General features: G+C 35.1%; 2 protein-coding genes across 3 annotated transcripts in view; one reads left to right on the forward strand and one right to left on the reverse strand.

Annotated features, from left to right (window-relative positions):
- The window catches only part of nrm (neuromusculin), a 697,165-nt gene that overhangs the window by 392,979 nt on the left and 291,404 nt on the right, over window positions 1-12,782 (reverse strand). The window lies entirely within an intron of this gene.
- LOC141444169 (uncharacterized) lies at window positions 10,681-12,657 on the forward strand. 2 transcript variants are annotated; one of them, XM_074109628.1, is made up of 2 exons: window positions 10,681-10,906; window positions 11,606-12,657. In XM_074109628.1, exons 1-2 carry the CDS (start codon window positions 10,825-10,827, stop codon window positions 12,610-12,612), a joined length of 1,089 nt encoding a protein of 362 aa, XP_073965729.1. In that variant the 5' UTR covers window positions 10,681-10,824; the 3' UTR covers window positions 12,613-12,657. The 2 variants fall into 2 exon arrangements, with proteins under 2 accessions (XP_073965729.1, XP_073965730.1); XM_074109629.1 differs by having other exon boundaries at window positions 11,633-12,657.

The raw sequence follows: 12,782 nt of genomic DNA on the forward strand, positions 1-12,782 counted from the left end.
TTGCTCGAATAATTCCCTGATCCACTGATCGTTATTATTAAATGTAATTATGCATTTCGTTAGTTATACAAAGTTTAATTATTGTATTGCGAACATTATGGCATAAGTTGTAATACTAAATGAGATGTAATTACTACATTATGCTTTTCAAGAATTAAGCACTTTGTTGTCATGATACGTTATCATGATATATACGTTATTAGCCGGAACGTTGTTATAAAAAAAAAAATATTGAACGGCACCCGTGTATACGTATGTAAGATTGCATTTAAATCTTGCAGGACAAAATCCATAGACTTTAAGAGATGGCATTGTCTTTATAATTGACATAGATATACAAGATGACAATATAATCACAGTCAACAAAAATCTTGAGTTAAAAATGAAAATTTTCCTTTAACACTTATCCTCATTTTATTGTGTTGTAGCAAAATATATAATAACAAAAAGCTGTAGAAAATAACAGTAACCGTTTAGTCTGAACCGGACTTAGCACCTGTTCTGCGCATTATTACGTATTTTCGCGGTATTAAAGGTGTTATTTTAAGTTAATCTACTAAGCTGTGTGCGATTTAACTTTTCAGACACAATCTGCATTGTTTCAACAAAATATCTTAAACAAAACAATTACAACATGTTTTTAATTGACGACCGGATGGCCAAGTGGTCAGAGAACCTGACTACGAAGCTTGAGGTTCCGGGTTCGATTCCCGGCCGGGGCAGATATTTGTATGAATAATACGAATGTTTGTTCTCGGGTCTTGGTCTCTATGTTTATCCGTTGCCTAGTATCCAAAGTACAAGCTTTGCTTAGTTTGGGACTAGGTCAATTGGTGTGAAGTGTCCCATGATAATATTTATTTGATATTTAATGTTTTTGAAGCCTAAAACCAGGGTTATGTTTTGACCTGTCCAAATATCCAAATGTACCTAAATAAATGTTGGTTCCTGAGTTCTATTCAACGGCTGAACTGGTTTAAATAAACGATACATCATTAATTATATTCATGTTGATGAGGTGAGCACAATTGGGTAGATACTATCAGTCAAATATGTGGTCTACCACCCTAAAGTTGATAATCGTTTGCATGTCATAAAACAATAATGCCAATAGACATGTCTGTCAACATGAAAGTTCGACTTTAGCGACATATTAATTTGAAAGTATTTATTGAGCTGATGGGAGGTACATACATTTTATTTAAAACTATTTAAAATAAAAATGAAAAAATAAATAATAGACGGGTTTGAAAGTGTTTCAAAATAGTTTCAAGTAACAAATCATAGAAAAAAACTTACCTAAACTAAGTAAATTGTAGTTAAGTAATAATTAATAATTTCGTGTGATTATTTATTTGCTATCTTATAATGCGGAATAAATAATGTAAAATTAAACACAACACAACACACACACAAACATCACGCCTGTATTCCCAAATGGGGTAGGCAGAGCACACGAAACGTTACCGCTTCGGAGCCACTTTTAGCAATTTTAGGTTTAACGATTGACAAAAAAGGTACAATAGTGACAGGTTGCTAGCCTGCCGCCTGGTTGCTGCTGCTGTAAAATTAAAAATAGTTAAAAATTAATAGGTAATCCATGCCGGTCTTTATTTTTTCTTATTGTTTAGATTTTTTACAAAATTTCAAGGTAATCAATCGAAATTAATCTAAATTTTACCTCAACATTACCAAATGGCCCGTTAGATAGAATTACCAAATGATTAATTACAATACTTAGGTACCTGTATTTAGTGGGGAGAAATTAATTGAGTGAACTAGCTTGTTGAGAGGTTTCCTTACAAATTCTTTAATTAAATTAACTAGCTGAAATAGTTTAACAATTACTTATTACATTAAAAGGCATTATTATTAGTTTCTTAAAAGATGTCCACGAATCGGATCGGATCCTTTCGGCTGTCGTCGCATGCGCTCGAAGCCGAAGCCGGGAAAATTTTTTTTTTTGGTACATAAGTGTCTTTATGGCTTTATTTAGAATCGCGATATCTTAGGAATGGTTATTCTTAGACAAAAGGTTGGTTCAATCAAATAATTATTTTTGTAGGTACAGCACTAAAATCCAGAGACTAAACAGAATTCGGTGAGTAAAAAATGATCATGTCAATTTGACAAGTGTAACGATTTTTTGTCTTCCAATTAATTCTATGAAATAAATATATTTACACAATTATGTAATGATACAATGATTGAAAGTTTCTCGATGAGGGCTACGGTATAGATGTCGCTAGCGTCACTGCTTAAGTGTCTAAATAAGAAACAAACAAGCTGAGATATGTGGTGCATAGGGGAAATTCGTGTGAACCGTTGTCCAGCAGTGGTGTTGCGGTATAGCACACAGCACGGAATGCCGAGGACCTGGGTTCGATTCCCAGTGCTGGTCTTATTTTTCTGGTTTTTCTTTGCATCTATATTTCAGTTTGTATTTTCAATTTAGGTTTTACGGGATGACCGTAAAAGTAAAAATTTGGAATTGAAATAAAAAATACAAAAAGATTCCAAAAAAACAATCTTGATACAGTGATTGTTAAAAACAGTGGTGGGTTCATTGAGATATGAATATGATCGGGATTGGCGTTCAAATGTAAGTACTACGGAGTAATCATGAAAAATTGCTTTGTTTACACGATTGTTTAATTCCATTGAATTCGAAATTAGTAGAAAAATATTTTCAAAGTTTTTGAAGTCGGTTCCATTTTTTGTTAAAAAGTTTTTTTTTTAATGCAAATGCTTGCACATCTTATTCGTCAACATCCTGCCAGACGTGAATTTAATGAAACATAGATAAGAACCGCACAAGAAAACTCCATCCCTTTGACATCTACGATGCCACAGAGGCAGACACACATTGGCGTCAAACTTATAACCACCCCTCTTTTTCCCGTTGGGGGTTAAAAAGAGATTAAGGCTATCGCTAACGGTCTGCCTGTTCCTTAACGAACTGTTTCACTTTAAACATCAAAACACACCTTAAACTTTTAACATCCTAATGAATCTTCATTTATCATAAATTAACTCCTAATTAAAAGGAATAACGCTGTTAATGGGGTATTTATATGAATAAATTAGAAATTAGCTCGTGGACAGTAATTATAATTATTTAAGGGCAAAGGAATTTTAATTAAACTCTCCTTTGAACGCGGAGGGCGAATTATGAACGGTAAAAGTGAGCGCATTTAGGACCATGTCGCTTTGAGTTTACTTGGTTGGTAAGCATTTTGACAATGTGAAGAACACAGAAAAAGAGAGAGATAAAATGTAATCAAAGTCTTGGCCTGTGATCGTTAACATCTTCACCGCCAGTCATCCAGTTGTGACAGCCAATAGAACGCATCACACGCCACGGTCATCTATAGATGACCAACGAAATTAATTCTTCTGCAATGGCATTAAAAATCAAGTTGATTTGTCGCTGGTTTTTCTGTGGCGTACAGAGCACGTCACTTCGTTTGTTTTGTGGCAGTGAAGAGCATAAAGCATACATAACTATAATTAGTTATACCTATCTCCTACTGTAGTAGCTGTAACAGCCGTATATTTTTTCATATAATTTAAATTAAAAGACAAATATACCGCGAAATTTTCAAGCGCCTACGTGTGACGATTCAAAAGATAGCCCCATGATGGACAGACGAGACAACGGAGCCTTAATAATAGGGTCCCGTTGGCACCCTTAGGGTATGAACCCTAAAACGGGTTATGTGCTTCAGCGACCTTCCCAACACGAATTACCCGATAGTACCGGCGTAATTGTGTCAAAAATTCAGCAACGATGATGTAGCAGAAGATGTTGCAATGAAGTAAAAAACGCTGTTTATTTAGAAATGTTTATCAAGGTCCCGATTTTCCCCATGATTGACTATCTCACCTGATGAAAAGTGCAGATGAGGCCAAAGGTCTATGAGTATCTCACTGGTTCAGGAACAGCCTATTCACTCCAGCCTTGAAGAGCCCTAACAATACATTAAGTGTGACACTTCAATCCTAATCATAACTAATGCAATAACTGCAAATATAAATCGATCGTGATGAAATTGATTCTATAAATAGTAAGTAAGAGGTAAATCATAAATAATAACAAATACAGGGGACGTCACAAGGGACCAAAGAGCTACGTAGCTTTCTCGGACAAAGAATTAGCTCAGCTACTCAGAGAGAGAACGCTGCTACTTAGTATCTTCGGAAACTTGCCCAATGGGACTCCTTTAAATACTTTTTTTTTATGAACTTTAAGTTTAGAATAGTTCTATAATAAATAAATATCATTTCATTTTGTCACTTTACAAATACTGAAAATTATTAACAAATTATTTGTGAACTAATTTTTCAAACTAGCTGCCCCTTTCCTCTTAACATTGTCAAAGTATAATTTATAAAAGTATAAACATCATTTTTATAGACGCTGGCAAATTCTGGCAAGGCTTAACTGAGATACATACTCAGAATAAGTGGCAAATGAGTGAAAATACTCATTAGCTGAGTTGCAAAGCAGTAAGAATAATCATGTCAGAATTGAAATGTATTTTTTTTCTCATCTGCTACAAATGATTAGCGTTTTAACATCACAGTGAACAATCTGCGTTACTTCTGCGCACCAAGGGACGCGACGGATTGCAGATTACGGTTGTAATTTCGTTAAACGGCCTTTTACAATTAGGACCGGCTTTGTAACTTTTTTCGTTTCGGATCAAGGGTTTAAAGGTCCCTTTTCGACTCGATATTTTATTAAAATTGTTCAACTATGTAGGTCGAGTTTTGCAGGTACGAGTAGGTACGGGGCAGTTTCGTTTTGGGGAAAAAATCGAGTTAACTTCTGACCCCTATTGAGTGATGGGATTATATAGGACGCCATATTTAATATTATTTTGTAAAAATAAATTATTATGGGAATGTATTATCAAAGGTTCGTAATAGAATTGCACAGGAAGAAATGTTTGGCTCGAAAACAAGAGAACAAGTCTCTGGATAGAAAATTTCATTATTATTTTGTGTACGTACATTCTTTTCTGTTCTGTATCCGTTTTTAGAACAGGATAGATCCAGCGCTTTCCATATGTGTCGTAAGGCAGCTAAGGAACCTGATGTGAGCGGGCAGCCAATTACGAACTCCGGAGTTCCAAACTGCATTTATTTTAGCTTAAAAAAACTCAACTTTTAGAAATTATTTGTTGTATACCAATGTATTTGGTTAGACTTGGTGTCACAGTTCATTAGCACTATTTTTAAGGCCGAATTTATCGTACCAAGTAGTAGTAGTGTACCAAACTAAAATTCTGCATGTGTCGTTTTTAGGAATCCGTACTTGAACAAAAGCGCAGATAAAATCTTTAATTCTGAGCCAAGCAACGTATTTCTCACTTCTAAAAGCCTTTCATCCCAACAAGGTATTGAACTTAATGTCGACCGCAGACCTCGAGGCGACTTTGGAGTACGTTAAGATAGTGCAACTTGTACGGTTCGAGCGTGTAAAAACAGAGTGGATAATCTTTATTTTTATTAGGCTGTGACACGATGCCGTGTTGCAAAACTTTAAATATTCTATTAGTGCATTAAGCAAAGTAGGAATATGCATATTTAAATGACAGACTGTGCACGTACAAAAATATATGTACCCAGAAGATGTCACTATAAAATTTTGCAGCTATTCTGTTATCTGATCGGAATGTAGGTAAGGTTTTTATTTTTGATCGATTTTTAATTATCATCTCAATTTAAGAGAAAAAATCGTCAACAAAATAATTCGATGGTAAATATTTACAGTACTGTTTTAATGTTTGTAATAATAATAATTTATTAAAAAAACTCATTTTACATCATTTTATACTTGAGAGCTAAAACGTACTGTAAGAGAAATATTTAAAATAAGAGCCTGAACTAAGATTTTCTGCGTTTTAGGCAAAAAATTCTAATAAGTACATTTAGATCTAATTTGATCAACTACAAAAGGACCCTGTTATTATAAATTAAACAATTAATAATGTAATTAGTAATGTGAGTTATTATTAATGTAATTTAGATTTTTCTTCATTTTTTGTACCTATATTGCTCTTTGTCAATTTCTTGAATTGTTTACCAGACTTTTCTTGACAGAAATTTTTCCAAGTCATAAGTATTTTTATAGGTGGATTGAATAGAGATATTTTAACTTGATTCCTAAGGGTTGCTTAGGAAAAAAACCGGAGGTGCTTACATAACTAAATACTAGTTGCCTCGTAAATGTTTACATTTCCATAACCCATGGCTCCGCCATTTAAAAAAATCCAAAAACTGCATTGATTAAAAAAATAACCATAATAATTATCTCACAAAATATCACGAAAAACGTGAAGTTGAATAAAAGGTAAAAATAGAAATGGAGACTTTAGGTTCTTACTTAAGTTTTATTTAAAAATTGACTAACCCATAAACGGAGTCACGGGTCAAACCTACTCCCACAAATTTCCCCAAGGACAGGCGACATAAATGGACAAAATCCTGCTCATCAGATAAGACAGTTTAATTTCGTTTGTTCGTCACTCTCGGGCTCTAATTCAAGTCAAGTCAGTCAGCGTCGTAAAAAAAAGAATGTAGTTTTTCTCAATTTGTTTTCAGGGTTCCGTAAGGTGCCTACGGAACTCTATTGCTAACGTTCTGCTGTCTATCCGATAGTAACAAAATTGACCCTCGAAGAAAGTCAACTTAGGAAAAATATCTAAACAATACAATACACAATGGCTCTTTATTGTACACCAGAAATAGCAAGAGATACAGAAAAGAGGTACACAGAGAAAAAAATTACAAAGTACTTGAGCAATAGGTGGCCTTATTGTTTCAGAAAGATCTTTTTCAGGCAACCTTTTTTAAAAGAAAGAAGTAAGGAGGATCGATTGAGAGGTAACTACAAATTCTCTTTTACCCCCTAAGCAAAAAAGGGGTGTTGTAAGTTTGAAGCTAATATCTGTATGTAGCTTCGCAGCTGTCAAATGGATATACCAATTTCGATTTGGCTTTCTTGTATGAAATTGAATTTTCTTGCGGTTGTTTTTAGCTATGTTTAATTAAAATCAGGTCAGCCGTCTTTGAGATATTGAAGATTGAAATGACAATTTTGGGGGGTTTCAACTTGTTTAATTTGGTTAGGTTAAAATTGACGATAGTTCCCATGCAGTAGAAGTTACTTGGAACAAGCTTGGAACTAGGATACTGTGTAGAATTTTTGCTAAAATTTTAATTTGAACCCTAGACACGGAACAGTTAGCGCTCTACTTTTTAAAAAGTTTTCTAGAAAAATGTTAGCAGAAAGGTTTTCTTATTAAAATTCCACGTCGTTTAATTCCTCACAGTGATTACAAGAGCGTGTCATGAGCAAATAAAGGAAGGAAATCTGTACAAAAAACTTTATAAACTGCTGACTGTACTTGCTCTTTCACATGAAGTCGTGACATGCCGTGGTGATGGTGACCCAGTGATTGGACCTATGACCTCCCAAGCAGAGCATCGCGAGTTCGAACCCGGACTCACTCCTCTGAGTTTTTCGAAATTCATGTGCGAAATACATTTCACGTTTAGCATAATTTAATGGGGAAAGAAAACATGGCGAGGAAACTGGCACAAAAAGTGAAAAGTTATTAACACTGGACGCGTGTGGAAAGTAGTTATGCCCCAAGCCCTCACATTCTGAGAGAAGACTTGAAGACGTATATATACCTCGTTTTCTTTAGCATTAGAAAAAGGGTAAGAAATCTTGACGAGTCTTTTTACAAAAACGATTGAAAAAATAGTAACTATTACTTATGATACTAAAAGAATGTAAATTTATCATTTATGTCCTTCCTTATTGTTTCATATTTGCTGTGACTTAAGTGAAAAAACGAATTATACTTGGCTTGGCTGATATGATGATAATTCTTTACCGCAAGAAAATGTTTCAGTAAATTATAAGCTAAGAATCTCACTCATGAACTGTCTCGATGATAAAGAATAAGCAAGAACGTTTTTTAGATGAATGTGTAAGTCCCCCCTCCCCCGTATCTTCCAATACGGCCTCAATAAAGCTCGCAAGTACCGACGACCCGATCTGAACTTTTGACTGGGACATAAAAACGGAAAGTTTTTGAGCTTGCTCGGAACGAAGGAGCGTTCGTACTAGCGAGTACGTTGGCTTCATACAATATTTTATCACTATCATGTAAGTAACTACCACGAGCTTTGCGGTGAAGGAAAACATCGTGAGGAAACCTGCACAAACCTGTGAAGCAATTCAATGGAAGTTCCCAATCCGCACTGGGCCCGCGTGGGAACTATGGCCCAAGCTCTCTTGTTCTGAGAGGAGGCCTGTGCCCAGCAGTGGGACGTATATAGGCTGGGATGATGATGTAAGTAACTAAGCACTAGCTCGGTGAAGTGGCAATGGACAGACAGCACGGAGAATAGATGGTCACGATTGTTTTTTTGGAATCTTTTTGTATTTTTTATTTCAACTGCAAGTTTTTTACTTTTACGGGCATCCCGTGAAACCATATCGAAAATACAAACTGAGACATGGATGCACAGAAAAACCAGAAAAGAGACCAGCACTGGGAATCGAACCCAGGTCCTCAGCAATCCGTGCTGCGTGCACCCCTACACCACTGCTGGACAGGAATCTAGACACGAATTTTTCCTATGCATACATTATCTTAGGTTGCTTATTTCTACTATGTACTTAAGCAGCAGCACTAGCAACTTTATGTTTCGTCGAGAGACGTCACAGTTTTTCGGAACTAACCGCTCACCCAGACAAGAGATGTCGCTACTAAGCAATCAAAATCAAAAAATTTTAGACGACCAGATGGCCAAGTGGTTAGAGAACTGACTACGAAGCTTGAGGTCCCGGGGATTCAGATATTTGTATGAATAATACGAATGTTTGTTCTCGGGTCTTGGGTGTTTAATATGTATTTAAGTATGTATTGTTTATCCGTTGCCTAGTATCCATAGTACAAGCTTTGCTTAGTTTGGGACTAGGTCAATTGGTGTCAAGTGTCCCATCTTTTTTTTTTTTTTAAATTGTGATTGGTTTTTTGGAATATTTTTGTATTTTTTACACGTGACGTCGTTTGTGACATCTCTCGACGAAACAGGTTTTTACATGGCAATGACGTAATCTAAGTTTGGTGAAAACACCTTCCAGTATCTTTCTACTACTTTCCTACCCCGTTCAAACGCAGCTCAGCCTCCGCTACATAAATTGTTGGCCAATTACAGAACTGCACATTTATCGTCCAAGTTCTTCCGAATATTTCTTTTTTATTGCCATAGTTTTAAAAGGTTAAAAACTCCTTATTTATGGCGCTACTCCGTCCGTTAGTTCTCGCTTGAAACTTTCTGTAACTATTTTGCATGTCTATTTGATAATCGTAATACTTAGTATGGGAAAAAATTTTAAAAAAACCGACGAAGTGCTAGTCGACGTACCATTATCTATACAACATTAGACATTATAGATATTTGCAAAAAAACACGTCTTTTGTATGGGAGCCCTCTTAAATAAATATTTTACTTAAATTTAATTATTTATTTTAAAGGGAATATACGACTGAATATTCTATGAATATTTCAGGCGTCTACCTGTTGCCATTATTAATATCGAGCAAAAAACGGCAAAAAAATCACGTTTGTTGTATGGGAGCCCCCTTAAATATTTATTTTATTCTGTTTTTAGTATTTGTTGTTATAGCGGCAACAGAAATATATTCGTGAAAATTTCAACTGTCTAGATATCACGATTCATGAGATACAGCCTGTAATGCCCTGCCTGCCTGTAACTGCCCTAAAAAATATATAAACTTTATATACTGTTTTATATTTTAAGCAATATTAAGAGACCTTGGAACGAAACATCCAATAATTGGATGCCAGGCACAGAAATGTAAAAATGTTAAAATATTCTTTGAGAAATCTTGTCCTCAAATTATATTCTCTATAAACTGATATTTTTTTTATGCTTCACTTGTATTTTTATTGTTTCTATATAGAACAGTGAATTTAAGAATGATCAATTAAGCTAAATTGCTCAACGTCTTAATGCCCAATAAATGACACCCATAACACCTCTATTTGCTTCGGGTCCCCATGAGATCAGGATCGGAAACCCGTATCAACAATAATAATAATTAATTGATTCAGACAACAAGATCCATATTATTCGAACATGTCCAAGACTATGTTAGTGTTAAAATAATTTATTGAATCAGGCATTACTTTGCGGAGGTCCATATTAATGAACTATAGGTACATAATCTGATCTGATGATGAACTCTGGTTGAGTTCGAACCTTGTCAGCGTAGTGTAGTGGTGGCGATAGTCGGGTTTTTATGATGTGTGTGTTCTAACAGCATGGGGGCAGAGGAGCTCCATGAACATGTTTGTTGCATACTAGTAATTATGTACTATCGAACCAACCTTTTCGTAGAAAAAGTCAGTGACATGGGATTGCTTGACGAGTAAATTCATTATGACACGTACTGTGAAAACGTTCTACGGTGGGTCAGGAAATAAATGGGCTTGACTGTACACATCGTAAGGTCACGAGCGGGCAAGTTAGTTATGTATAGTTCTATGTACAAAGAATTAGTTACTTAGTTATTTTTTATATGTATATGACGTTGCGAGCGACCTCAGTAAATTATATATTATACTCTTATCGGTTCATGTTTTGGCATAGGCTGCCGTCGCATTGTGAAATATACCACAGTTTATGTTCAACCATAAAGTTTTATTTCCCTTCTATATTATTGTTTCAAACAGCTCCACTCAACAGCTATTTGAATGTTACTTTAATAAAACATGCACCATTCTTGTTTTATTTTTGTTTATGTTATCGCTTTTGCTTTATGTGAGAATGCTGGTAGTACTGACTCTGGGAATGGTATGTTTTTATTTTCTACTAAACTTAACCCGCGGCTTTGCACGCGTAAACTATTAGATCCGGCAGTTTAATTGCATTCCGGGATTTTATTAAATTCCCACGGAAATTTCCAAAAATGGCATCGTGGATTTCGTTAACATCGCACATAAAAAACCCACGCTTAACTGGTAGTCCCTAATCGTAGTGGTTGTAATATTGAAATTTTATTCCTATCCTGTGGGAATAACTGAAAAAAGTAGCCTATGTATCATTTCACTTATGAAGCTACCTAAATGCCAAATTTCATCAAAATACGTCCAGCCGTTTTAGCGAGGAGGAGTAACAAACCCACAGACTCTGTGTGTGTGTGTGTGTGTGTGTGTGTGTGTCTCTGAGACACATAAAATTTCCACATTAAAATATATATAGAATATAAACAAAATAATACAAACCAGTTACCTACATGGAGAAAAATTACGTTATACAAGATGTCTTCAAATTCTTCCGGTACTCGTTAATTTCATCAGGTAGTTGGTTTCGTTTGACTATACACCCCTGAAAATATTTTACGGTACTTTTGAATCTATCTATGGCATTCATTGTTTTAGAATGATGATTTTAGAATTCAGAAGGTAGCATAAACACACACACACACACACACACACACACATACACACTAACGCATACACTCATAAGCCTCTGTATCTTGAATATCCACAGGATTAAAAGAACCATCTAAATCGACAGGTAATTTACCCGTTGCACCGGAACTACCAACTCCTCAAAACGGTACCGTAGAAACTCAAAAACCAAACGATGAAAAAAAACTCCCAGATAAAGGTGGAGATTCTATTCCAAAAGATAGCAACGTTGTTGAACTAAAACAAACACCAACGAAAACTACTACGAATTTAAATCCCGATGATTTACAAGGTAACAAAAATGAAGTTGAAGCGCTTAACAAGAATAAATTAAAGCTTAAATTATTTAAATTGAAAGCAGACATGAAAGAAAATTCTAAAGCAGCAACACCTAACTGGGAAAATTTAGCGAAAAATTTACAAAAAATCCATCAGATCACGAATGGCCCTAAAATAAAAAAATATATGCCATTCGGAAGAAACAGCAGAGAGGAAAAAGATTATACGAAGACAATGCAAATACTAGAGTGGTTTTACAATGGCCGCCCCTTGCTTGCAAATGAAACTAGACTTTGGGCAAACATGAAGTCAGAAAACAAAGCTGACAAAGATCCCAAAGATAAATCAGACTCTCAAGCAGAAAAAAATAGCAATAAATCAGACAAAAACCACAAAATAGAAGCAGAATTCCATACAATAGAAGCAGAATCAAAAGAAAAGAAAAAGGAAAAACAGAGAATAACTACCAAAAAAAGTGCAGATATGGCAAAAACAGCTGATGCTGGGTCGGTAAAAGAAGAATCAACCACAACAACACCAGTAGAAACAACAAATGACTCCGAAGATTCTGATTCAGATACAAAAAATGGGTTGCATATAGAGTCGGCTAATTCTAAGGAAGCAGGTAAAGCAAAAATGTCAGCTAAAATTGAGTCTGAAACTGACATGACAAGTGAAGAAACTATTGAAAATGTGACTGTTTTAAGTCGAGCAGGTGATGCGCGAAAGGAGAAAGTTAGAACCGTCCAACGTTTTGCTCCTATGAAAGATGGACCAAGTTCGTCCGAAAGTACAAGTGTTTCATAGTAACCTTAATATTTGGTCAATAAACATATTTGTAAGATTACAGAAGGTTTATTTCTGATTTCCTTACTTATTTTTCACTAAGACTGCTTTTGAGCGTTTATTTCTGCTGAGCTGGCAACGTTTGCATTTTTGTTAGTTTTTCTCGATTATTCCATAAAAATTGAATGAAA

The sequence above is a fragment of the Choristoneura fumiferana genome, chromosome 29 (assembly GCF_025370935.1).
Source record: "Choristoneura fumiferana chromosome 29, NRCan_CFum_1, whole genome shotgun sequence".
Lineage (NCBI taxonomy): Eukaryota > Metazoa > Arthropoda > Insecta > Lepidoptera > Tortricidae > Choristoneura > Choristoneura fumiferana.